The 26,682-nt window shown below is 35.2% G+C and overlaps 2 protein-coding genes across 3 annotated transcripts; one reads left to right on the top strand and one right to left on the bottom strand.

Annotated features, from left to right (window-relative positions):
• Positions 1–891: 891 nt before the first annotated feature.
• Positions 892–15,610, top strand: LOC115975096 (ran-binding protein M homolog). 2 transcript variants are annotated; one of them, XM_031095741.1, is made up of 10 exons: positions 892–1,386; positions 2,689–2,835; positions 3,010–3,096; positions 6,230–6,275; positions 7,247–7,323; positions 8,708–8,870; positions 12,161–12,229; positions 13,643–13,702; positions 14,070–14,156; positions 14,932–15,610. In XM_031095741.1, exons 1-10 carry the CDS (start codon positions 1,016–1,018, stop codon positions 15,205–15,207), a joined length of 1,383 nt encoding a protein of 460 aa, XP_030951601.1. In that variant the 5' UTR covers positions 892–1,015; the 3' UTR covers positions 15,208–15,610. The 2 variants fall into 2 exon arrangements, with proteins under 2 accessions (XP_030951601.1, XP_030951602.1); XM_031095742.1 differs by having other exon boundaries at positions 13,643–13,696; positions 14,932–15,480.
• A 3,125-nt stretch (positions 15,611–18,735) lies between these two features.
• LOC115975095 (60S ribosomal protein L15-1) lies at positions 18,736–21,056 on the bottom strand. The gene is made up of 4 exons (XM_031095740.1): positions 20,942–21,056; positions 20,676–20,842; positions 19,677–19,874; positions 18,736–19,233 (listed from the first exon to the last, which is right to left on the bottom strand). Exons 1-4 carry the CDS (start codon positions 20,943–20,945, stop codon positions 18,988–18,990), a joined length of 615 nt encoding a protein of 204 aa, XP_030951600.1. The 5' UTR covers positions 20,946–21,056; the 3' UTR covers positions 18,736–18,987.
• Between the last annotated feature and the right edge of the window lie 5,626 nt (positions 21,057–26,682).

Genomic DNA, 26,682 nt, shown 5'->3' with positions numbered 1-26,682 from the left:
GCATATATGTAAGAAAAAAGAAATTGAGATATTCTCTCACCTTGTTTGACTAGAAGGCAATAGATTGAGAACTCTGTTGAGCTTGCTTTGGTTCAAAAAAGTAACTGAAACCAAATTCTTGTGTGTTTTGCTGCTAATAATATCATCACCCACCGTCAAAAATAAATAGATTGGAAGAAGGGAGATAAATATGGAGCGGAGAAATCGAAGAAGGGAGGAAATATAGAAATATCGGGTTTGGGATCCGAAATGTAACACGAAACAAAAAGGGAAAATATCGGACAAGGAGCTAGCTTTTTACGATACGAATTGAAAGAGAAAAGAGAGACCAGTTGGGGTTTGGGTATTTCCATTTCAAATTGAAAGAGAGTAGCTCTTTTTGTTTTTTGTTTTTGTTATTTTAAATAGATAATAGCATTTCAAGTTGTAATATCTGAATATTTGTTATATAAAGATTGTTTTTTATAAATATGTTAAGATACTAATTTTATATAATATATATATATATATATATGTCACATATTAAATTTTTTATTTTTGAAAACATTTTTTTGGAAATTAAAGTGTCATTATTTTTTTAATTCTCAAAAAAAACTTAATAAGCACACATTACCCAAACCCAAACAACAACACTAAAAACTTCTTAAAAAAACACCGCCAATCTCACAAAAAAGTTATTCAAAAGCACAGCATTTCTTTTCTTTTTCCAATATTAGAAATAATCTGATACTGCCACGTCATCATTGAGCAAGAGAACACTGTTAACACTGACACGTGTCCCAATGCAAGCATAGTAACACCCAGCTCATGGTCGCAGACAAGTAAAACCCTCCCTCCGATGAGTGTGTATTCAGCAAAAAAAAATGATTCAAGAAGCAAGGAACAAATTTTAACAAAGCAACAAAAAAAAAAAAATATATTCCAAAACCAAATCCAAATCCAAAATTTTGATAAAATTCAAATTCATTTCATTTCTCAAATTCACATATCTAGGGTTTCTTTATATCAGAAAACAATGACGAACAACAATAGTGGAAGCAAGAACGAGGAGGAGGTGGGGTCGTATTTCTTGGAGGTGGCGCGTGGGGCGCACAAGAAGAAGGAGGAGGAGATGGAAGAGGACACGGAAGACGAGGAGTGCCCGACGGAGCTCAACACTATAAACAGCTCAGGCGGGTTCCTGGTGGTTTCCACTGATAAGATTTCGGTGAAGTACCCGAGCGTGAACCTCCACGGCCACGATGTCGGAGTGGTGCAAGCTAACAAGCCGGCTCCGGTGAAGCGACTCGTTTACTACTTCGAGATTTACGTCAAGGACTCCGGGGCCAAAGGCCAGATCGCCATTGGCTTCACCCCTGACAATTTCAAAATGCGGAGACAGCCCGGGTTTGTGTTTTTCTTTTTTCTATGAATAGCAAGAAATATAAGAAAGTTGTGAAATTGGGTGTGTGTGTAGTATTATTGTTGAAAACGTAAATGATTTGTGAACAAAGGGCTTGGGATTTTAGGGACTTGTAGGAAGTTCAATTTGAAAGAGTTTCAACGTTGCAAGTCTGAAAGTGTGCAGCTTGTTAATCATTTTTACTTAGTTAACTGCTGTCTGTGTAGAAGCAGTGGTAATCTTTCTACTTTAGATGTTGTGACTTGTAGTAGACTTAACTAAACAAAATACTCACATTAAGCTGAATTAAGACTAGTCCACTCACATTAAGCTGAGACTAGTCTCATAACTTTTTTTGGATAGATAAAGATAGGATTTGAAACTATGACATCCGCTCTTTGATGATTGCCTTTTATGATCAAGCCAAGACACTTGGGGGGGGGGGGGGGGATTGGTTCAAGTGATAGCCCAAAGGGAATGGCATACTTTGTGGTGCCTTAGGTTTGTGGTTCGAATCTCATTATCTACCTATCAAAAAATAATAATAATCAGGCCAAGACACTAGTTGAATTTTGGTTTTGGAGGTATTTGAACTAAGTTCCATATTTGAAGAGAATAGACTTTACCAATTGAGTTAACTAGAACCAGCAAACTACTCTCATAATTTTTTTTTTTTTTTTTTTATAACTCCATAACTACAACAATGGGGGAGGGGGGATTCAAACCCTAGTTCTTCTAATAAAAAAGAGAGTTGGCTATACCACTGACTTCACCTTTAGATACCAAATTAAGATTTCTACTAATTTGTGGAGGTTAGAACCTCTAAGGTTGAACCATAGCCCATGGTTTTTATAGAGTAAATATACTGCCAAAAGTAGTACTCCAATGCTTGTGGTGGGATCCACCAGTTTAACATACATTTGGCTCTACAAATCGGTGGTAGCTCCTTCAAAAACAAGGTTCTTTTATGGAATTATACAAGATTAGTGAGTTTTACATGTTTAAATCCACACATGTTCTCTTTGGTGAGTTCTATAGTTGCCATTTTTCTCTAGGCATATTTTTTGTTTGATTGGAAAATGGCACATGTACGCGGTGAGTCTTGACTCTTGAACCCACAATCTCACCCACCACCTTGCTCTTATTAGGGCAAGAGATGCCAGTTGAGCAAGAATTTATTGGTGTACTTCTTAAGATTTGAAAAATAAATAATAAACCTTTTTTTTGTGCAGTCTTACATTGTAACATTGTACATGGGCTTTGAAATTTTTGTTGTTATTATTGTTAATTAATTAATTATGGAACAGGTGGGAGCCACACAGTTGTGGATACCATGGGGATGATGGAATGCTTTATCGTGGACAAGGAAAGGGAGAGGCTTTTGGCCCAACCTACACAGCTAATGATATAGTTGGTGCCGGAATTAATTATGCTTCACATGAATTCTTTTTCACGTAAGACATTTGTTTGCTACCTTCAGTTTATTAGTTGTTAAATCAACACGGTTCAGTATGTTATTAAATCATGTAGCCATCTTGGGCTCGTGTATAACTTTAATTTACTTCCTGTAATTGTCCCCTTTTTCTAAGGATTCTGATAATTATATGTCTGCTCTTTGTTGTTACCAGTAAAAATGGAGCAGTAGTAGGAACAGTGTACAATGATGTGAAGGGTTCCTTATTTCCTACAATTGCCGTTCACAGCCAAAATGAGGAGTAAGTTGTACCGTCTCTTTAAAAATTTTATGCTGCTTCATCCTTCTGTCATAAACCTATTGTAATAAGGAAGTTGTGAGTGCATGTTATTGCAGGATTCATATAGTGCAGATATCAATCTAAGTCTGGAACTTTTGCTCTGCTAGTGGATATTAATTATTTATGATATTTGTTAATACTATTAAATGAGATCTTTTGGTTTCTCTTGCATGGATGTGGCATAGTTTTGATCATTGTGTGTTTGTTAAAGTATTGAATTTTTGCTGCCAACATCATAAAACAATTGTCAGGCCAACTAGTCTTTTTTATTTTTTTAAAGGCATAAAATTTATTTATTTATTTTTTGGTAAGTTGGGTTAGTGGATTCTGTACATGGCATGTAAGGGCTCAACTAGAATCATCCATAAGCAACTGAATGTAGATGTTGATAAGCGCTAATACTATCTATGCTTGGGGCTTCCTGAAATCTAGGAAAAAGAAACAAGAATATGGTGAATTTAATCTATTGAATCGTCATAAATTTATCCCTTTCATGCACTTCTCCTGTTTGCAACCTTGTATAAAAACTCTATTTGCTACACTGCTTGCAATGCTATGTTTTTCTTTCTTAATAAGTTGCAAGACTGTAACTGTGTCTGCATATATATAATTCACTTTTATGAATCATTTTTTTTGTATCTATAGTTGTTCTACTACGTGTCAGACTATGATCATGTAGTAGTCCCAATAAATAATCAGCCTTCTTCCAAGAAAATGAAAAGCCTAATCATGTTCACTTTAGCAGAGGGAATAGTAGTTTTCTAATAATTCAGCAAGTCAAAATATGTAGAAACATCAGTACTGAATCAGTTACTAATGTCAGCATGTTTGATGGTCCAGTAATGATGGGGAAATCTCTGATAGCGTTAGTGTTGTGTAAGAACCTAAGATATGTGATGCAGGAGCTTCCAAGGCTAAGCTTTTTTGATAAATTCCAAGTCTGAACAAAGCAATCATCCACAAGTCCACTTGGACCAGCTCACTGTCCTGCATAAGTCCAAAAGTTCTATCTCAATGTCTCCTTTTTTTTATTTTTCTTTTTTTTACGTTACTTCCACTAGCTATTATTATGTCATTAATGTTCCAATAGGTCATTTGACTGGGAGTGGGATGTGACTTTTAACGTATAGGTTTAGTTTTTTATCAAATAGGCAGGTGTATCTGTATCTGACACATATCCATATTGGTGTGCCAGGATGCAGTTCAGGTTCTGCAAAATCAAAAAGTAATTTTATTAACACTGCTAGGATACACAAGATTCAACAATAGTGCGGCATATAAATTGGTACTTGTCAAATACAGAGCCAACCAAATAAAATCTACAAATCAGAAAAACACAAGGAACCAAGGGAGATTTGTTAAACCTTCGTCTTCATCAGCGATGTTGACACTAACCTCAGGTTTCACGATTAGTTTGGTTAGAGCTCCATTGTCAGATTGGTGGGGGCTTCCTTGCCTTTTTGTGCTCATATAGGGGCAATGTGTGCCCTATTCCATAGTGAGAAAGAGTTTCAGAGATGTGCTCATGTAGGGACTATGCTTGCCATAATCCATAGAGTGTGTGTGTGTGTGAGAGAGAGAGATAGAGAGGGGGGTGGGGGGAGAGAGAGACTAAATCTTCTACTAGATAGGAGGGAGAGGATCTAGCCAATAGTTTAAGGCGACAGCCAATGACACTCCTCTCACAAGAATTGGTGGACTTGTATGGTTTACCAATTTAAACTATGATAGCAAGAGGCCAGTATCTTGGGAAAACCTTAAGAAAGGTAATTCAGTCCTTGTTTGGGGAAGCCAAGAGGGAGGAACCAGAGTGGGCATGATTATAACAACGCAACATGCGTTAAAGGGGTTTTAACTTTTAAGTATTCGACCCACTCACTCTGAGGTGGGCCAAAGCTCTAAAAGCTTCACCTTAATACTTAGAAGACCAAAAACCCAATGGGCTGAAAGATTTTGAAGAGACTTTAGGTGAGAGAAAATACAACGTCCTGATTCAGTATATATGGGTCAGACCAGAGATATTACTGTGACAAGTGAGACTATAACTCTCTCGAATGTGGGGGCTAGGCAGACAGGCAGTGGGTAGCTTGGAGGTGTCAAGGGCAAACATGGTCTTCACAGCAGTACTGAGGGGGTTGAATGCACAATGGGTGTGGTAGCGACAGGACAAGGAGCTTGATATAGGGTGGAGTTCCATGTGGTTTAGCATCTAAGGCAACATTCAAGTGCTAGGGAATGGAACTGGAGAAAAACTGATGAGGCTCAACTGAGCTTTAGTGGGGAGGAAGACAGACTGGGTGGACAACAGGCTGTTTTGGTTGGGCAAAGGTGAATTGAGACCACATGCAGCAATTACATGGGCCATAGTGCCCCACAAAGGCTTGCAAGAGATTATTCCATTAGCTAGTTGGTCGACATTGAGATGGAGGGGGGAGGCAACCAAGGAACTGTCGGAGTGGGTTATGCAAAGCATAAGATAGTTTAGTAGATTTATGGGAGTCTCTGTGGATGAGTCAAGGATTCTTAGACTAGAGTGTTTAATAAATAAAAGGTTAAGGGTTCTTAGAATAGAGATAACTAAGTGAAATATATAACTTAATTTTTTTTTTTTTTCTTCTATAAAAAAATAGATGGTTATGTTTTGACCTATATATGCATTGCCTCTCACCATTCAAATTCAAATAAGAAAATGAATAATTTGGCTTCAATAATTTAATACACACACACACACACACTATTTGTATATGATTGAACAATTAATTGATAAGAATGGATACTTGGTTGAATCTGTAGAAAAGTTAAACTGCTTTTGCTTTATAATGGGTCTATCTGCTTCAGTAATGTGTTATAGAAAACTGTCAAGCTTTTGAGTTTGGTAACCTTTAGTTTGTAATCCTGAATAGCCAACAGTCTATAGCATCTGATACGCTTCTTTAACAGGTTTGTGAACAATGCTAAATTGCCTGTCCTGTGAAGTCTCCTTGAACTTACAAATTGTTCTATTACGTATTGCATATTAATCATATTACAGCTTCTTTTTATCATAGTGGCAGAGTTCCTGATTTTTCAGATGTGTTTGATCTGAATTTGGCAGGGTCCATGTCAACTTTGGGCAGAAACCATTTGCTTTTGATCTTGAGGCAAGATATGCTCCTCCTCCTTTTTCTTCTATTGGTTTTAAGTGTGGGTTTGTGTTTGCAACTTTACATTATTTCCCAGAATTTTGAATCTTGGCCTACCATATTAGTTGATTGCCTAGGTTGAAGAATGTGATATGTACACACAAAAACACACTGACTTCAGACTAGAGTGCATGTGCTGCACCCTCATAAACACCCAAGTATTGCTAATATATACACTACTTGGGTACATTAATGGCACCACTTCAACCATTTTGACCAGAGTTCCCCTCCATTTCTTTCTCTTTTAAATTTTAGCCCCAAGTCCTCTCAACCTAACCTCAACTCTCTCTGTCTCTTCCCTTTGCACAGCTCCTCCAAATTGTCTTTCTTTGAGGGACGGCAGGGGGCATTTAGTTTTTGGGGATCTCATCTCCTGCCCTTGCTTTTGGTGGTGTTCCTCCTACCCTGTATGCATTGTGGATATCAGCACTCGCCCTGCCCACCCACCCCAATTCCTTAAAAGTGTCTTTATTTCCATTCATATTCCTTGAAAAAAATTATTTTTTTGATGTTTAGACAAATTCCTTAAATTTGCAACAAATGAAGAACAACGTAATGAAAAAAGTAAATCTCAAACTAACAAATTATTCAAAACATTTGAAAAACCCATAGATATTTTAAATTTTATTTCATTTTTCCTTGATTTTGCGAGTCCTAAATTACACTTTCACATTCAAAACCCCCAATAATGATCTTAAATTTTCTGGGGAAAAAAACTGAAAAGTACAAAATAACGAAATATGTTGTTTCTGGATTTCATAGCTATGAAGGATTATTTCCACTTATTGAATTGGGTTAGTGAAGTAAAATTAAGTGATAGATAATTTGTTTTGTTATCATGCTTTGCCTTTTTATTCTTTTGCTGGAATGACTCACTGTTGTTGTTTCCTTTGTTAATTTTTTCTTTTTCATTTGTGTCATTTGATTAGGATTTTGAAAAACAAGAGAGGATGAAGCAACAAATGACAGTTGAAAAGATATCTTTGCCGCCAAATGTCAGTCATGGGTATGTTCACATCAGATTAAATCTTATTCATCCAAGACATTTTCTACTCTGTGGTACACCTGTTGAGGTTCTTCTGATTTAAGTACTACTTTCCATTGAATCATCTGATTTGTGGCAAAAGAACTAGAAACCTTTGTTACTATAGAAGCTTGTCCTACAGTGGAGCTTGACCCTTGGTTTATTCTTTGGTTATAAAATTATAATTTCTGCCCATGTAATTTTTAGAACAATGCAATTATGTGCCAACTGATTCTAGAGAAGAGTTTTTTTTTTTTTTTTTCTAAATTTGGTACAGCTTCGTCCTCTTCCTTTTTTGTTTCCTTCAACTTCAAATGTCAAATATAATGTTTGGAGATCAACTAGCAAATGAGGTTTCAAATCCTAAATGTTCTTCAAGTCTAGAATTGGGATTCCAAATTTATCAAATAAGAGTGTTGAAGGGAAAGGATAGCTCTGGTTGCTTTTCTTGAATTTAAGAAGGGCAATCAGTGGTTAGAAGAAGCTTACAAAGCCAGCAGGAAGAACCTTAAATATATGAGGTGGGAGCAGGGTTAGAAGCTGTGCTGGGTCCTATACTGTGTATACACCTGCTCTTAAGAATTTCAAATGGCTGAAATGTTTGAAGTCCTGTTAGTGGGGATAAAATTCAAATTTTTCTGTGGGGGCAATAAGATTATCATTGAGGAAAAAAACAGTTATGTAAAGCTTTCTTATTGTATTCATACTTAAAAATAAAATAAAAAACTATTTACTTATCTAATTTTTAAGAGGAAAAATTTTCAATGATGTTGAATTCAAATTAGGTAAAGTGATATTATATCATTAGGTTCATGTCATTGGAATACTGAATCTTTACATTTTCCTGAAGAAGTCCTAGATTTAGATTCCAGAGAGAGAGCATAATAGGAGTCTCTGTAATCCTTTTTTTTTTTGGTGTGTAAGGATGTATTTTATGGCTTTGTTGATACATTTGGAAGATCTCTCATGAAAAAGGGATGAAAATAGAATTCCATTTTGGCTATGTTTGTAGCAATCTTGAATTTAGGGATATTCATTATCATATAGCCAAGGTCCTAGTAAATTTGATCCAATACATAATGGTCTACCTAACATCTCTGACTGTAGGGTGTTGGCTATTCAAATTCCCATTGCCTTTTTTCTTGCTGATGTCCTGCTAAATGCATGCAAAACTGTTAAAGATTGTTCATAGCTGTATGTGTCTTTGATGTATGTCTTAAAGATATTTATTGTTCATGCTATATACACCTTAGAACTATGTATGTCTTAGCAACACATTTTGGCTATGTTATGAAAAGTCATGTTACTGTTATTTGATCTATGACTGCCATTCTTCAAGTACTTATGTGCTTGTATCTTTAACCAGAATTGTACGCTCCTACTTACTACATTATGGCTATGAAGATACTCTCAACTCATTTGATATGGCTAGTAAAACTACTGTGCCTCCTGTCCATATAGCTCAAGAGAATGGCTTTGATGAGCAGGACATCATGTATGCATTGAACGAGAGAAAGACTCTACGACAGGTATGAAATTTTAGACTAATTTTATGTCCATATGGACTTTTTGGTTTACAAATATGGATTCAGTGTTCTCTCTCATGCATTTTCTTCGTATATTGGGAGCTAATACTCCTCCAATGGATGTGGGATACCGGATGAGATGGAAGTTGAAGCTTAATGGGGATTTTGATATCCGGTCATATTATAACAAATTAAGGGATTCTCCCTCAATTGTCTTTTCTTGGAAAGCTATATGGAAAGTAAAGGCCCCTAGGCGAGTTTCCTTTTTTGTTTGGTGTGTAGATTGGAATAAGATCCTAACGGGTGATAACTTGAGATTGAGGAGATTGGTTTTTGTGGACTGGTGTATTATGTGTCGACATTGTGAAGAGACAGTAGACCACTTACTTCTTCATTGTGAGATGGCTTATTGGTTATGGAGCTCTGTCTTTATAACTTTTGGCTTGTCTTGGGTTGTACCTAGATCGATCTCAGATTTTCTTTTTGGCTGGTGGAATTGGTTGGGGAAGTACTCGTCTCAGATATGGAATTTAGTTCCGTTGTGCATCTTTTGGTGTATTTGGAATGAACGGAATCGGCAGACTTTTGAGGATTTGGATAGTTCCAGTGATTAGATGCTTGCTTCTTTTAGTGGGACTCTTTTTGATTGATCTCGGGCTTGGGGACTCATGACTAGTGATTCTCTCCCTTCTTTCCTTAGCTCTCTTTCTCTTTGTAATTAATCTGTTGATTGATTTTCTTTTTTGTTTTTTCTTTCTTGTATTTTCTGGGTTTGCTCTATGTTCTTCATGCATAGAGTAGCCATTCGTATATATAACATTCTTACTTATCAAAAAAAAAAAAAATAGAGTAGCCATTCATATATATAACATTCTTACTTATCAAAAAAAAAAAAAAAATCTATGGGTCTTACCCATTATCCCATGCAATGATGGATTTTTATAAAAAATTAGGCTATTAAATAAAAAATAAAAAATAAAAATAAAAATAAAAAAAACTGGTGAGATGATTGATCACTTGCTCCTCCACTGTGAGCATGAGTGGATGGCTGTGTTGCCCACCTTCTTCCTCTTTGCATACTTTCATTGACAGTTCAATGTCTTGACTTTTTTTTTCCTCTTAGTATATTTCTTGTATACTGAGATTCGTCAAGGAAATTTTCTTATTCATAAAAATAAAAGAAGGCTTTTTATGAGAGATAACAAACTATAAATTAAATGCTTCTTTCCACATAAAAGATACGTCCTTTTCTTCACCTTTCAATGTAAGTGAAAGATACCAATCATTTGACTCCACTAATTTTAAAAGTTGGAAGATATCCAGCTTTACTAATGCTTGTATGTGCAAAGTTTGCAAACATGTGAGACCGCAGCATGCATGCACACACACGCACATGTATATTCATCTTTCAAAATTCATTATCAATTTATATTCTTTTGATGTGAAGTCCTATTGGGCTAATAAGGAAATGTTCTCTCTACTTAATTTCTTCTTTGGAATGATAAAAGATCCTTTTGTGAATTATTCAAATTTTCTTTTCCATTTCTTTCTTCTTCTTTTTTGGGAAAAAAGGAGGGGGGGGGGGGGGGGGTTTGCCTGGCACTTCATTCTACTTTGTGGTTGCTTGAGTTCTAGGCCGAGAGAGTACTGGCAACAGTTAATACATGATGGACTGAGCTAGAGAAAAACATTGTCAACAGAACTAACAGTTCCAAAAGATCATACGTCACATGGCAGTTCACAAAGTTCTGCAATAGACTGACTCAGTTTTGAGGCCCCAGAAAATGTAACAAATGGATAAAATGTGCAGTGAGGTGGTGTGATTTTATCTATCTTTGCATTAAATATTTCAGTTTAGGAGCAGCCCAGCTGAATCAAACTCTCAGAATGAGTTCTTTGCAGCTGCAACTATAGAAAGTTGATGACCAATAAACAACTTTTTAATGAGATGCTGAAGTATAGCTTTTATTTGTTTTAAAATTGATTGGAAATGTTCTGGATTAGATGTTCCATCTTATCTTAATTAATCTCTATTTTCTAGTTTACAAAAGTCCTCCATAAAATACTTGGAGAAATAAATACATATGAATGGCTGAATTGGAGTTCATTGTTTCATGGGGAATATTAATGATATTGTGGGTTTCCCTGAGTTCAGCAACAGGTGCTTATTGTTGCATATGTGTTTTCTTATGCAATATGAAGTGATCAAATCCTCACTCATGGTTAATAGTTTATGTCATTCCTGAAGTTTGCTAAGATATCATATGTAGTGCAGCACCAATATTTCGAAGTTATTCCTTAAAGTTACTATTCTGTCTGTGATTGGTCTAATTCAATATATTCTCTTTATTAAATGTGGGAACTTTTGCTGAAAAAACTTCAACTTATAGCTAACAACAATTAAAATAATTAAGGGGAAAAAATTATAAGAACATACTACAAGATCATATGCATTAGAAGAACTAAATATGTAAATAAATTAATAAATAAATAAAAAGACCTCCCTCAATCATTAGATTGAAAGGGTGAAATCTTCAGCAAATGGTCTGAATGGTTAATTAATTGAGGAAAATGAAGAAGTACAAGAAGTGAAATATTGCAATGAGCCAACCCATGAGTGAGTTATAGCTTAAATGGTTCCTCCCTACATAAGAATGGGATGGAGAGTAGTTGTGTGCAACTTAGCAATAAACCGGGTAAAAATAATAATAATAAATAAAAAAGAAAAGATAATAAAAGAAGAAGATATGATCCCACCCAAGTTTTGCAAGAAAACACATCATAATAATGTTTGTAAGAACCATGTGGTCATGTTACTTATTAAAAAAAAAAAACCATGTGGTCATGTTAAAGTACAATAGTCCCACATCACCATCATCTTACTTGCAGGAATTGTTGTTACTTCTCTACTAGAGCTTAACCAAAAATGTGGATTGGGTTAAGGTACCTGGGCTTTTAGTTCTGATTACCAAAATCAGTGCAATGGGCTTCAATATCTATCCCATTGGGTGCAAGAGGCAACCATAATTTACAATAAATTATTTTCCAATGATCACATGCTTGAGGAGGTTGCCTAATCCTTTTCAGAGTGTGTGAACTGAAGTTCACTTAATTATCTTCTCTTACATTTTTTTTTTTTTTTGGTTTACTTATTATCTCCAACTGCTTTGTTTCCTAGCTCTGTTTTTTTGCTTTTATTTTTTTTGAACTACCCTTTTTAGCTAACTAATTTGAGCTGTGTTAATTTTGCTAATGTTATAAATTTGGCTGACTTATTTTCACTGTGCATGAAGCTAATAAAGAATGGGGAGATTGATGCTGCACTTGGTAAACTTCATGACTGGTATCCCCAGATTGTTCAGGTGGACTCAACTTTCAGAGTGTTATCTTGAAATGATGTTCATTAATGTTTAAAAAGTGTGTTGCGAACCTGGCTCTGATATTCAGAAGGTTTATTTTATTGTTAATGTGCAACGAATGTTGTTTAATACTTATTCACAAGGCATATATGTCATCTAAATTGGTAAATGTCCAAGCATTGTAACACACGAATAGTTGTTTACTCCTAATCCCTGCCTCTTACTTTAACAAACACCCCCTCCCCTTGCCCAGCCCCCCCACATTCCCTTTTGCCCACCACATGTGCCATTGATTACAATTGTTATTATCATCAGTCATGCTTTAATACCATAACCATTTTTAAGTATTTCTTCTCAACTGCTTAACTGCCTCAATTCTTGTCCTTTCTGCTGTTTGAACTGTGTTTGAAATTTCTATGTGCTCTATCAGTGCAACATGGCATTGAGATTTCTTACTGTGGTTTGAACTGGTGGAATGAAACCTGACTTGGTTTTCTGCATGAATATCTGGTTGTTTCTTGTCAACTGCTGGCAGAAGTATGAATAAGCCATACTAATCCATTTGAAAGATAACTCCTAAGATATTTTTTCTAACCGGTCAAATCGTTTTTTGAATATCTTTTCTCCAATGAGCTAGAGCTTTTCACATCTAAAATTCAATCAATCTAGGAATCATTTAGAAAAGAAAACATACTGATGTCCTCTCATTATCAAATTACTAGATTGACATTTTCAAATCAAAATTGTTCTCTTTTGTTATATTTACAAGGGCTTTTTAGTATTTCTGGGACAAAAACTAGATTGATAACTTCAGCAGGGTCCTCTTTTTCAGTAGAAGAGATGATTATACTTTGAGGTTTGAAACTTATAGCATCCCATACCTGAAAGTTGTCACTAGCTAAATGAGAACTTTGAGAACATGCTTATGCATTTTTGTTTTTGTTTTTATTTTCCAATGTTCTCATAGCATCAGGGCAGAATCAGGATTACAGATTTTGGGGTGGGAGGGTTCAATTTAGAGAAACAATTATTTGAAATTTTAGATTATTGGGTGATATATGGAATTGAAAAATAGTTTGGGGGCCATCCATATATTTACTAAAAATTGTCCTTGAATCTGAGGAAAACTTAAAATATTTCAAGATTAGAATTTTTTTGGTCGCCCACCAGAGGGGGGGGTTGTTATAGCTTCAATGTGATACTGCTCCTGGATGGCATGTCATTTTTTGTTCTGAATTTGAGTTTGTGCTTGATTCTTGTGGTAGAAGATGAGAGAAATGTGATCATTGTTGAGCACTAATTGTAGTGCAGATTTTTATAAATTGTAATTTAGATTCAACTTTTAAGGGTTATCTTCAACCTTCTTAGATCGCCTTTATTTATCCAGGCATTGACAATCAATTGTGCTTTTTGCAGGATGATAAATCGGCTACCTGCTTTCTGCTTCACTGTCAAAAGTTTATTGAATTGGTTCGTGTATGTTCTTTTCTTTACCCTATCAATTTTGCTTAGTAGTAGCTTTATACACAGGAATTCAAGCTACTTCCATAATAGAAGGTTTTTTTTTGTTTGAAAGAAATGAATGCAAGTTACCCATTCAAAGGTTTTTTGTTTTATTTTGCTTACTATGTTCGTCAGTAGAAAATGGCAAAGTGTTCTCAACTTTCTCTCCATGATTTATGTGATTGATGAATTGTTCTCATATGACTGATTTTAGGGTTGGTTAGAAAACCCTTAATTGTTGTTGTCACAGACTGCTAATTTTGATACATACAAAGTTATGATCAAGTATACTTAATCGACTATTTATTTATAATTTGAGACACCTGAACCTGACATGTAGGTTGGGGCACTAGAGGAAGCTGTGAAGTATGGAAGGATTCAATTGGCAAAATTTTTTGGGCTCGCCGGGTTTGAGGATTTTGTTCAGGTACTGAGTAAAATTGTTTGCCAACAATGATAAAGTCTGTTGCACATAGGAAATACTACTTCTGCATTGAAATTCTTCTGGTCCATGCATTTGCTGTGATTTTGGTAAGTTGCAAAGCAATTGACCCAATAATTGCTTTGTTCTAGAATTTTTTGGATGAAACACATGGAATTTTATCTCTTATTTCCTTCTACACTTGGAAGATGTTGAGATAAATGTTAATATTTTACTTTTTGCAGTAAAACATGAATTATTCTTGTCTCTCTCTTTTTTTGTATTTATATTTTTTTTTCCTTTTTAAAGCAGCACAATGCAATTAAGAGGAAAGTAAAAGGAAAACATTTTTACCTTCCGTATGAGCCTTTTAAATACATCAAGAAGTGCCTATCAGTCTATAACTATGTGTGCATGTCGACCTGGGAAGAAATTTTTGTATCAACCACAATTTACCATCTCATGGTGGTAGCATATCAAAAAAGGATGCTCAAGTGTAGACATCCAGGGTTTGCCACTCTGGGGTGGTTCGACTGGCCCATACTTTGAGGGAGGGGGTTCCTCATCATAAATATAAAAATAAAATAAAATTAAAAAAGGATGCTCTAGTAAACCATAGGATTTATTGCTTTTATGACTTGCTTAGGCTAGTTAGGGTGAATTGGTTTCTGTATGTCTTATAGAGGCATCCTTTGGTACTAAGCAATATAATGATCCTTACTCTTTTGAAGTTTTGAGCTAAATAATAATTGTAACTCTCTCTCTCTCTCTCTCTCTCTAGGATTGTGTTGCCTTGTTGGCATATGAACAACCACGGGAATCCTCAGTTGGATACCTGCTTGAAGATTCACAGCGAGAAGTTGTCGCTGATGCAGTTAATGCCATGATCTTGTCAATGAATCCCAACTTAAAAGACTCACATGGTTGCTTGCAATCTTGTCTTGAGAGGCTACTCAGGCAGCTAACTGCTTGCTGCTTGGAGAGAAGGTCCTTAAATGGGGATCAAGGTGAAGCCTTCTATCTGCACAGAGTACTCAACATTGGTAAGAAGTGCTAGCTGATATGTTTATCACACCTCTCGTCTTCCCCTTGTTATATAGCCAGTTGACCACTACCCCAAACTGTTGCAAGTGATCAGCTTGGTTTTAGGGTATGGTATACTGTACAGAGACTCCCTTGCTACTTAGCTGATCTGCAATAATGCTTCTTTGGAGGAATGGGATGTTCTCTAGATTCATGTAAGCTTGCAACCTCAATGAAACATTTTAATTGAATTGAATGGTGGTTTGAATCTTAAATTGATAGATTATCCGGAAGGTCTTTTGTATTATGACTTGTGAGATTTTTATTAACTTCACAAGCAGTAAATGTGCCATTTGATTGCTAGGCAAAGCTAAAAAAGAAATGACTAAACACAAAATTGCGTGGTAATGTTGGAATGGATTAGCTGTTTGAGATTCCATCTTTTACGTAATTTTCCTTTCTTACTATCCACTGGATTAGCCATCTGATAGTTGTCGAAATCTTTTGAGAAAGTATCCTTGGACATAATATTTTGAGCCATGCTAAAGAGACCTAAAGGCGATCATGCTCAAATGGAGCTTGTTGAGATGGTGATATTTGCTCAATCGTTGCAATGTCACTATTGTAGATTGAGCTTTTCATCTTCTTCGGTAGAACCTCCTTTGAAGAATGCTAGAAATTGTCTGTCAAAAGGAAATGGCTGGGTTCCATTCTTTCCAAACTCTTCAAAATGTTGGGCATTGGAACTAATTCCCTTGTGTGTGCTGGGCTGGGCTGATGGTTAAGAACCTGCAGTTCTAGCTCGAACCAATTTACTATTAGAATTGACCCCCTGAGCATTTTTCTTCAAGATCTGACAGGTTTTTTTTTTTTTTCCTCCAAAAAAAGAAAAAAAAAAAATCAATGTTTCTTATACTTGAAAACTCTCACCAAATGGCATCAGCTTTGGGCAATCCCTTTGACCATGCATCATAAGTCAAAAGAAGTATTATATTTTGGAAAAAATAGGATAAAACAATGGAGTGGAAATTATTTTCCTGGTCAGCATTTTGGCGGTACTAGGTTGGAGGAATTTCCTCCCTATTGCTAGATGACACCCTTTAAAATAAATAGTGTGTCATTTGGGATTGTGATTCTTAATTACTTATTAAAACAAAGTCCTCCGCGTGTAAAAACATTCTCCCCCACGAAGGCTAATCTTTTTGGCAGGAAGGTTATTGACAACCATATCTGCAATCTGTGATGCGTGTGAGTGGACAAAGCTTCAGAAACCTCTGGCCATGTCTTCTGGGATTGCACAATAGCTGGTAAAGTATGGAAAAAATCGAGTGTGGATGCGCTACAACAAAACCTCCCACCTCCAGGAATTTATGGACTTGCAGTGGTATTTAAAATACAACCAACAGATGGATGAAGATGGACTGGCACTAGTTATCATCACCATTGCGCGGGGCATTCGGTAGTGACATTGTGAAGAGGGCACAGGACTACATTGATGAATTCCAAACTGCAAATCTGAAGCACTGACAGGTCAGAGAGGAAGAGCAATCGAGATGGTCACCACTCGAGCCTCCTTAGTACGAGGTTAACATTGATGTTACTGTTTTCTCAAGCACAAAGGAGGCTGGTGTTGGCATTGTTGCCAGGGACCATACAAGTGCATTAATTGCTGCATTAAGCAAGAAAATTTCTGCACCATTGGGACCATTAGAATCGGAGGCGAAGGCTTTTTGAAGGGGGAGTTTACTTTGCAAGGGATGTTGGACTCCATGACATTGTATTTGAATGCGATTCAAAAATTGTATAAGATACACTCACAGACCATTCCGACCCTCCCATATTCATTGTCAATATAATTCAAGGAATTAAACGTCAGCTCAACTGTTTTCAATAGGTGAAGCTCTACTAGGTGAAGCTCTACTATGTACAACACCAAGCAAATTAACCTGCACATATGCTTGCTTAATCTGCAAAAGGCATTCGTAGCTTTTTTGTAACTTGTTCAGAGGAAAATCCAAGCATGATTGAATTAGTTGGATTCAAGACGTATTGTAATTTACCTTCTACTGAATAAAATTTACAAGCTTCTAATAAAAAATTTAAAAACAAAATAAAAACAACATTTGTTAAGTTGACCTAGTTCACTATTCCTCTCCTTGTATAAGATCCTCTCTCTCTCTCTCTCTCCAAATCTCCCCCTTCACCTATCTCTCTACCTACCATGAGAAAACAAGTTGAACAAACGAATCAGTAAGCTCATCTCTCCATTTTTGCAAAAGAAGGTAGACACACAATAGGATCTAATTGCCGATAGGAGGATCCTTCTTTCATTTCGCATTTGTCATTGGACAAATCAAGTCATGAGAAACCAAACGATAATAACTAGTATCAATTGATGGGAAGGGGCTTTCAAGTAATGGCAATTGTCATAATCAACTAACGAGCAATCCTAAAAATAAAAAATAAAAAATAAAAAAATTGAGTTGGTTGATTACTCTTCACTTTAGCCTGCTATATGCCTAGCCATTGTTGTTGAGTAATCTCATAAGGGTTGGATTTCCTCCATACCATCAAGAAAAAGATTGAGTTGGTTGATTACTCTTCACTTTAACGTGCTATATGCCTAGCCAATGTTGTTGAGTAATCTCATACGGGTCTACCAAACTATATGATGATTATTCTAGCCAATAAGCTATTCTCATTCACATTTGAAACTAGGGCATAAATAGCCAAATAGCATATTTTCGCAAACTATGTTGCAATCTGCCACTGTTTTGAAAATATGTAAGGATGTACCACTTTTTGAGTACTCGAGGTTGGCGAAATCGAGTTTTCCATAGTACTCGAGTACCATAAAAAATTTTCAAAATTCTTCAGAGTATATTATTTCAAAGAACTCGAGTTTTTGGACAAAGCCCATTTAGTAGAGGAGTTTGTGTAATGTTATTTGGGTGTTTTTAATATACGTATAGGTGAAAAAGTGTATAGAAATATGTGTAATGTTGTTAAAAATATGAAAATATGTGTTAGAACTAAGCTACCAAACAGGGCCTGGAGTTTCACGGCAAATTCAAATTTCACAAACTCGGGTTTCAAAAAAATGATTAATTCCTACATATTTCCAAAACATTGATAAGTTGCTAATTTTTTTGCAAAGTTTCACAAACTCAGGTTTTAAAAAAGTGATTAATTCCTACATATTTCCAAAACATTGATAAATTGCTAATTTTTTTTGCTAAATAATGATAGTGGGCCATTTTTGCCTGAAACTAGTCATATTTTAGCCGGTTCAAGTTGTTCATTTGGAATTTTCATGTCTAGGACATTTCAAATTGAAGCCTATCTTATGCACTTTTATATGACATCTGGTTTACATCAATCCTACATCATTTGACCTTGGTCAAACTTCCTTGACACTTGGCAACAAATATGGTATGGGTCCAAATCGAAGATGTTAAGATGTGATTAAGGAAACGTGCTTCAGCCGTTCAGCCAATCTGCATAAAAGGAGCCAGCTGGAGCATGAAGAATTTCGTTAACCATCAAACAAACACAGTTGAAGTTCAATAATACGAAGAGTGCGAACTAGAAACGCATTTATGTGATGAAACATCCAAAACTGATACAGCAAGCACAAAAACTCAAAACATCCAAAACTGATTTAACAATCACAAAAACTGTCCGGGCATGACCAACAACCAAGTTAACAATCTGAATCACAGATATAATTCAGAACACTTCAGTTTCTTAAAGCTAAAATCTTATAACAGGTAGAACTGTGACAATAATAAAAACACCAATAATATCTTGCAAATCAACGGTAACGCTTGAGAGAGAGAGTGTTGTTCCTCTTCCAAGTTGCCCTTCTTGAAGGTCGTGCCTTGTGATGCAAGTGTCCCTTCCCACGGAGACCTCTGTATTTCTTTCCAGCAGAGGTGAGTCCACGAAGTTCCCTGTGCTTGTGAACAGGATTGCAGATCCAGTTAATCCTTGGGTCATTGCGGATCGCATTGTGGGCAGCATCAACCAAGATAACTTCAAAGTACTTATAAGTGGAGTCCTGCAAAGGTGGAATTACAAAGCATCAAAACTACGAAAAGGATTTTAACAAAGCATCAACTATACACAAGGATAACTTCAAAAAAAAATAATAATCACAGGAGGAACAACAAAAAGTTACATTCTTTCAAAAAATATTTCAATACGAACTAATAAATAAGATAACAGTTCAACCCATTTTCTCATGATAATTTATCAACTGTCACTAGGAAAGAAAATTTCCAATTCAAACTATCAATTCAGATACTAATTCAACCCATTTTCTCACAATATTTTATCAACTGCTACTAGGACAGGCTCATTAATTCACAACTATTACAAATAACAACTATTAGAAAATATAACACCTGTAAATTTCCAAGTCCCCATTGTCATTCTTTTATAAAGAAGAGGTTTTGAACAAGTACAGACGGTGCTTGGCAAAATAATACATTTCATACATACCTCATTGAGCCAGTATGAGTTAAGAACCTTAAGACCGCCCAGTTTACGACCAGCACGCTCCTCTGCAACTGAGCGCTTGCTGCGTTGGAATTTCAGTTGTGTGACACCCTGGTTTGTGGGTTTTCCATACACAATACCCTTAGGAACAGGCCTCTTCCGTCCACCACGTCTTACACGTACACGATAGACCACATAACCCTGTAAAGAATATTGTCATAATTACTACTAAGGCTTCGTTTGGTAGGGAGACCAGAAAAGTGAAAGGAAACAAACTGTAAGATGGAAAAAAGAAAGAAAAAAGAAAGAAAAAAAGAGATTAAAATGTATACAAAATAGAGAATATTGTAAAAAATTCTTCTCATATCTTAGTATTGAATTGTTTATAATATATTAGAGGAATAAGATTGTCAAATCACCTATGTAAGACATTTTCTCTTCTATTTTCCTTATATTTTGGAAAAATAAAAAAATAATACTCTCCATTTTTTGGTTTCTTCCTCTTCCCTACTCTACCAAACAAGAGAACATAAACAATATATCTTCCCCCATTTCTATCTTCTCACTTTTCCACCATATCAAAAGCAATCAAAGTGTAGGTAAAACATAAGTTGGTAAGCAAAGCAAGTATAACAATGGCTACAGCAGCATGATAATGTACACTTGCCACAAACTAAAGCTGGTATGAATAAATTTCATTTCATTTTTTTCCTTTTTACCTTCTCTTCTTTTCAAATAAATATAGAAAAGTCATTATATATACAAGGTCAATCAAACATCAACTTATAGTAGAGCAAATGGATCCAGATAATGAACAACAAAATGCAGAGATACCCTAATGTTAAAATGTAATAAATAAAAAATAACCCAATTATTAAAATATAAATAACTATCTAGCCAGTACATCAAGAAGAATAATTTTTTTCTGAATTAGAAGTAAGAAAAAAAGGGTTAACATTAAAAACATATGGATAGTATTAAGAAGAAGAAGAAAAAGAAAACCTGCTTGGCCTTGTAACCCAAGCGGCGAGCCTTGTCGGGGCGAGTGGGGCGAGTGAGACGGACAATAGAAGATTGCTGGCGATACTCCCAACACCTCACCCTCTGTAAAAACCTCATCACATCCGATTGCTTCTTCCTCCATAGCTCTGACACGTACTTGTATGCCCCTATATATCAATTCATCATTCACATCAATTCATTCAAATTCTGTAAATTAAAAACAAAACCCATCAATTTTCAAGCAAGTAAAAGAAGAAAATACCTACCCATTATTATTCTCTCTTCTCTCAAACAGCCTCCCTCTCGCGATCTGTGTAGTTTCGGCTGAGAGAATGAATAAAAGAGAGAAGCTGAACTAGGGTTTTAGAGAGTAATTTATCGTGTCTGAATCACCAAAATGCCCTCTCCTTTTCTGTCTATACTCTAAAAGGCTGTTGGGCTTAATGGGCTTTGGAGGATGGAACTGCCTCATCAATGTTTCCAAGCACGACGTACCCAACAAAAGTACAAAATACAAAACTTAGGTGTCCTTGGATCCATTTATTTTGTTGATACTAAAATTTTTTTTATTGAAAGTACAGTAGATAAAAGTAAAAGTTAGTTGAAATAATAAAAATTAGATGTATAAATCTCATTTATCTCATCCAAAATTAATAAATAACTAGTAAAGGTTTTTGTACTTGAATAAGAGATCTCATGCCTGGAAACCCTACTACTTATTGTCCCTATGTCAAGTGGCTCAATGTAGCTATGTAATATGATAGCTAATTTATAAATTCAAGTAGCTCACTAATTGTTTATTTTACATAGTAGTCTAATTTGATGCCAATCCAAATTAGCTTCTAATAGTAGTCTAATTTGATGCCAGGTGCCATTTTGATTTTGATTTTTTTTTTTTTTTTTTTTAAATTTTGATGCAAAATGCTTCATTCACAACACTCCATATGAAAACCAATGATACTACAATAATAACACACTAACCTAAGCACAATATGAGAAAATGGATTTAGAGTTATTTCACCGCACAACGGTTTTTTAAGGGCAAAGATTAAAAGTGACAAAATTCACTTTTAATCTCAAACCTTAGATACGAATTTTTTTAATCCATTTAACTATTTACCTTTTCACCTTTACCTTTTTCTTTTCTTTTCTTTTTATCTTTTTAACTTTTCTCTCTCAAATTAAAGAGTAATTGAATAGTAAAATAGCCCTAACTATAACACTAAATCCAAATACAAGGAAAATGATACTCATCCCACAAATCATCATTATTGACAATGCCATCATCATCAATACAAATAGACTCTAATAAATTCTCTTCACCATCATTGAAATACTTTAGTTCTAGTAGCAATCCCCAACAAAGATGAAGGAAGCTCATTATTGTTAGTTTATGCTACAATTTAATTTGCTAAGAGCATTCGTAATAGGTATGCCATATGCCAATTTTTTGGCAGTTAGCACACCAAACCCCAAAATATGAGCCTCATGAGGTGTTTCGTATCTTAAATTTTTTTGCAACATGTTACAGTGCAATCTCAAATTTGAGAGCGCACTATTCACAAATCTTACAACTTATATTATTTTTTTATTCATGATGGGCCCACTTTCTTTTCTTCTTACCTTTTTCTTTCTTCCCTTTGTCTCCTCATTTCCTTGTCCGACCAATTTCTGCTCTTTCTCTCATTTCCTTGTTCAACCATTTCTCTGCTCTCTCTCCCTCTACTCCACGTCACTGCCTCCCTCTCTGACGAAACCCAGGCTGGAGCATCAAGCCAGGCCAATCTCTATGGCAGTGGTTTCATTTTTTTTCTTTTTTGGTTTTGTTGTGATTTGATGGTGGATTCGGCAGCGAGTGGTTGTGGGTTGATTTTCATAGGTTGTGATGGGCTAATGTTGGTGGGTGGCGACAGTTGTGGGTTGATTTTGGTGGTTGGGTTGATTATTAGGTTGATTTTGGTTTGTGAATGTGGTGGCTTGTGGGTTAGTTGGGGCAATGGTACTGTGGTTGTGGCGGTAATTTGGTGGTTGTGGTGGTTATATTTTGGGTTGTTGTGGATTTTTTTTTTTTTTTTTTTTCAGAATGATGATGGGGAGGAGTTAATATATTATTTTAATGTGTTGTAAATACTATTTTAATGTATAGAATTGAAGAATAAAACATGTGATGAATGGAATATTGTAAAATAATGTGGTAAAATAATAAAATAGGTTTTTGGTGTGTCAAAATGACATTTTTTATAGAAGAGCAAATGATAATACTCTAATAGAAGGAAATATTTAAAAAGTAAATAGTACTTGCACATCATGCGGGTTACAAGCTAGTAAGAGAATTAATAAATATGAATATGACAATTAGGGGTGTACAAAAAATCACTAGGTCTACACAACTGGATCCATATCCCATGCAATACCTCAAATCCCAGCCATCCATTTAATCTAATGGCTCCTTATTTTAACACCTCACCAAATGACGAAAAGACAATTTTACCCTTAAAAAATTTCACACCATCCCATGCCCACTGTTTCAAGATTCAGCCCACCCACTGTTTCATAAAACATAAACTCAAAAAAAAAAAAATTCTCTCTCTCCCCTACATAGTTGCCTCTCTTTAAATCCATTGTCACAGTAGCCCGGTACCAGTCCACAAAAGGCCAAGCCTCTCTCTTTGCCATCACTGTTGCTTCCAAAGCTCCTACAAAGGTTCTAGCTCGTCTGATTCTGACGCCGACGAAGAAGACCCGTCTCGCTCTTCAACAAAAAAACTTCCTCCCTCTTTCTTGTGTGTGAAGCTGTCCCAAGTCCCAACTCTTATGGAGTGAAGGTCTCCCTCTTTCTAGTACCCCTTTTCCCTCTTTCACTTCCTAATATATTTGTGTGCATGTTTGTTATGTATAAGATTTTTTTTTTTTTTTAGAATCGTTATGTATAAGATAATTTAATGGTAGTGAAGAAGAATTTCAAATAGGCAATGAAGCTTTTGAAGTCTAATTAAATGGAATCGTTAATTTTTGAAGTGTCCCATATAATAAAAATTACTCTATTTTCATTTTCTTTGTCCTACCTAACAAAACAGAGTATCAGTAGTGGTTGGCCATTTGGGTTTTACGCTAAAAATTCAATTTTTGCTTCAAGAAAACTAAACATAGAAAAATCTGGGCTTTTGTTGTAAATTTGATAACTTTTCATAAAATGAAGTTTAATTGCTTTAAACTTGAAGGTTAATTTCTTTAATCTTAATTGCTTAATTGCCTATGATGTAGGAATGGAGGATATTCTGGTGAGCTATGTGTTTGGGAAGAAGAAGACAACAGAAGTTGCTCACTTGTAAGTACTTAAAGACCAGAATCCTTGGAATATTGATTTTATATAGTTGTATATTTGGTTTGCTATTTTGATTCTTTACAAAGATTTTAAACCTTGCTAATTCGGATTAAGATGTAGTTGATTAAAAGGAAATAGAAGCATAAGTTGGAACATTAGGCAGGTTGGATCACTCTCTACAATTTTCTTATCTTTTTTATCAATCTAACAATTAACGGAAGCCACTTTTAAGGTGGATGGGTGGTCAAAATTGGGTAGAGTTAGTGAAACTGAGAGTGTATTGAAAGTAATGTTAGTAGATGGGTTTAGTCCTGATTGTTTGACTTTTAGTTACCTTATTGAGGGTTTAGGGAGGGCTGGTCAAATTGATGATGCCGTTGAGATTTTTGAGCACATGAAAGAGAAAGGTTGTGTGCCAAACACTGGAACTTACAATGCAATGATCTCAAATATATATTAATATATGAATAAAAGTTAGCATTGTTTCAGTATAACCTTCAAAATGCTTGTTATTAATTCACATATAAAATGATACTTTAGTTCTCTCTCCCCCTCTTTTGCGTAGTTTGGAATTTGAATCCCAACATGTGCGTGTAATTACTAATTAAAGAAAATGTTTCTACATCTTTGGATAGTATAACATTCTTTCAGTTTATATTTTCTTTTGGTCTTTGTTCATTTTGTAGGTCAAAAGAATGTTTATTGTTAGTTACTATTTGTTACTAGTGTATGGGACAATAAAATTAGTTGGGAACCACAGCTCACACACACACACTGCAAATTTTTATTGGTAAGCACAATATTGGTACACAAATTTTCAGCTTTTATTTTTAATGAAAAACATTCATTCTTCTATAATTATAATAGTTGATATTTTGTATATTTGTTTGTTAATTGCAGGAGTATTTTTTAATTCATTGCATAGTGTGGTGAGAGAATTCTCTCAAAACATGGATGCCAATGAAGATTTGAGTCCTAGAGTTGGTATGAAATTTGATACATTAGAAGATGCATGGGAATTTTGGCTAAAATATGGAAGGCAAATGAGCTCTAATGTTAGAAAATATTACATAAATAAAAGTAAGAAAGATGGAAAGATAACATTAAGGGGATTTATATGTGCAAAGCAGGGCATTTGAGCTTCAAAAAAAGAAGATATGATTCGCACTCGTAACCGAGATGATACAAGGACTAATTGTCCTGTAAAACTATATGTTTCATTAGTGTGAGAAACTTGAAAGTATAAGGTGACTGATTTTATTGAAGAACATAATGATACTCTTCATCTATCAGAAACATTTTATATGATGAGATCTAAACGGAAAATCTTAGAAGTTCATGCAAGATTGATTGAGTTAGCATCCTCTTCTGAAATCAAGCCAAAAGCAGCACATGAATTAATGAGTAGAGAGGCTAGTGGGAGAGCTAATCTTGTATTCACTGAGCTTGATCAATATAATTATCTTAGAACAAGACGGCAAAAAAATTTGATATATGGTCATGTTGCATGCTTATTAGGATACTTTCAGGAACAATTGACTACAAATCCATCCTTCCAATATGCAGTACAATTAGATAATGTTGAGTAGATTACAAACATTTTTTGGGCTGATGCTAGAATGATTATTGATTATGCTAATTTTGGTGATGTGGTGACATTTGACACTACATATGGTACTAATAAAGAGCTAAAACCCTTAGGGGTGTTTATCGGTTTCAATCACCATAGAGGGTTAACGGTTTTTGGGGCTACTCTTTTATATGATGAAACTACAAAATCATTTAAGTGGTTGTTTGAAAGCTTCTTAGTTGCACATGCACGTAAAAAACCTAAAACAATTTTTACGGATCAAGATCCTGCAATGGCAAAGGCATTGAGTGAGATAATGCCTAACACTTACCATGGATTATGTACTTGGCACATAATGCAAAATGGGATAAAACATTTGGGGAATTCGATAAAGGATGTTTCTTCTATTCTTCAAGTTTTTAAAACTTGTATGTTTGAGTTTAATGATGAAATTGAATTTGAAAAAACTTGGGAGAGCATGATTGACACATATGTTATACATGATCGTAGTTGGTTGGATACTATCTACAAATTGAAAGGAAAATGAGCAAAGTATTACATGAAGAATGAATTTACATTGGGAATACAAAGTACCCAACTCAGTGAAAGCTTGAATGGAGATTTGAAAGACTACTTGAGATCTGATTTGGATGTGGCAGAATTTTTTGAACATTTTGATCGGGTGATTGAGCAAAAATGAGAAAGAGAGTTACAAGCTGAATTTAATGCAAGGCAAAAATTTCCCCAATTAGGCTTGAAAAATTCTCCTTTGTTGAAGCAAGCAGTACAAGTGTACACACCTGTAATATTTCGAATGCTTCACGATCAATATGACCTTGTATCAGCAACAAGGATTAAAAATCGCCGAAAGGACTTGTTAGTGCATACATACACTATTGAGTTTTTGCATAAGCCTGGTGAGTTCATAGTCTCTTATGACACTGCAAATAAGACATTTTCATGTAGTTGTAAAAAGTTTGAAATTGTTGGGATTTTATGTTGCCATGTTCTGAAAGTCTTTGACTTTCTTGATATAAAGACAATTCATGATATGTACATTTTGAAAAGATGGACAAGAGAGGCAAAAAGTGGAAGTATCTTGGACAATAGGA

Source organism: Quercus lobata, chromosome 2 (genome assembly GCF_001633185.2).
Source record: "Quercus lobata isolate SW786 chromosome 2, ValleyOak3.0 Primary Assembly, whole genome shotgun sequence".
Taxonomy (NCBI): Eukaryota; Viridiplantae; Streptophyta; class Magnoliopsida; order Fagales; family Fagaceae; genus Quercus; species Quercus lobata.
The sequence above is the reverse complement of the archived record's forward strand: the minus strand, read 5'-3'. Positions and strand labels throughout refer to the sequence as shown.

Excerpts from the sequence above, each read along its gene's own strand:
- LOC115975095 (XM_031095740.1), bottom strand. Across the intron at positions 19,875-20,675 it reads TGGGTTACAAGGCCAAGCAG|GGTTATGTGGTCTATCGTGT; the intron begins GTTTTCTTTTTC and ends TATTCTTTACAG. Across the intron at positions 19,234-19,676 it reads ACTCATACTGGCTCAATGAG|GACTCCACTTATAAGTACTT; the intron begins GTATGTATGAAA and ends CCACCTTTGCAG.
- LOC115975096 (XM_031095741.1), top strand. The coding sequence starts at position 1,016 with ATGACGAACAACAATAGTGGAAGCAAGAACGAGGAGGAGGTGGGGTCG. Across the intron at positions 1,387-2,688 it reads AAAATGCGGAGACAGCCCGG|GTGGGAGCCACACAGTTGTG; the intron begins GTTTGTGTTTTT and ends ATTATGGAACAG. Across the intron at positions 13,703-14,069 it reads AGTTTATTGAATTGGTTCGT|GTTGGGGCACTAGAGGAAGC; the intron begins GTATGTTCTTTT and ends CCTGACATGTAG.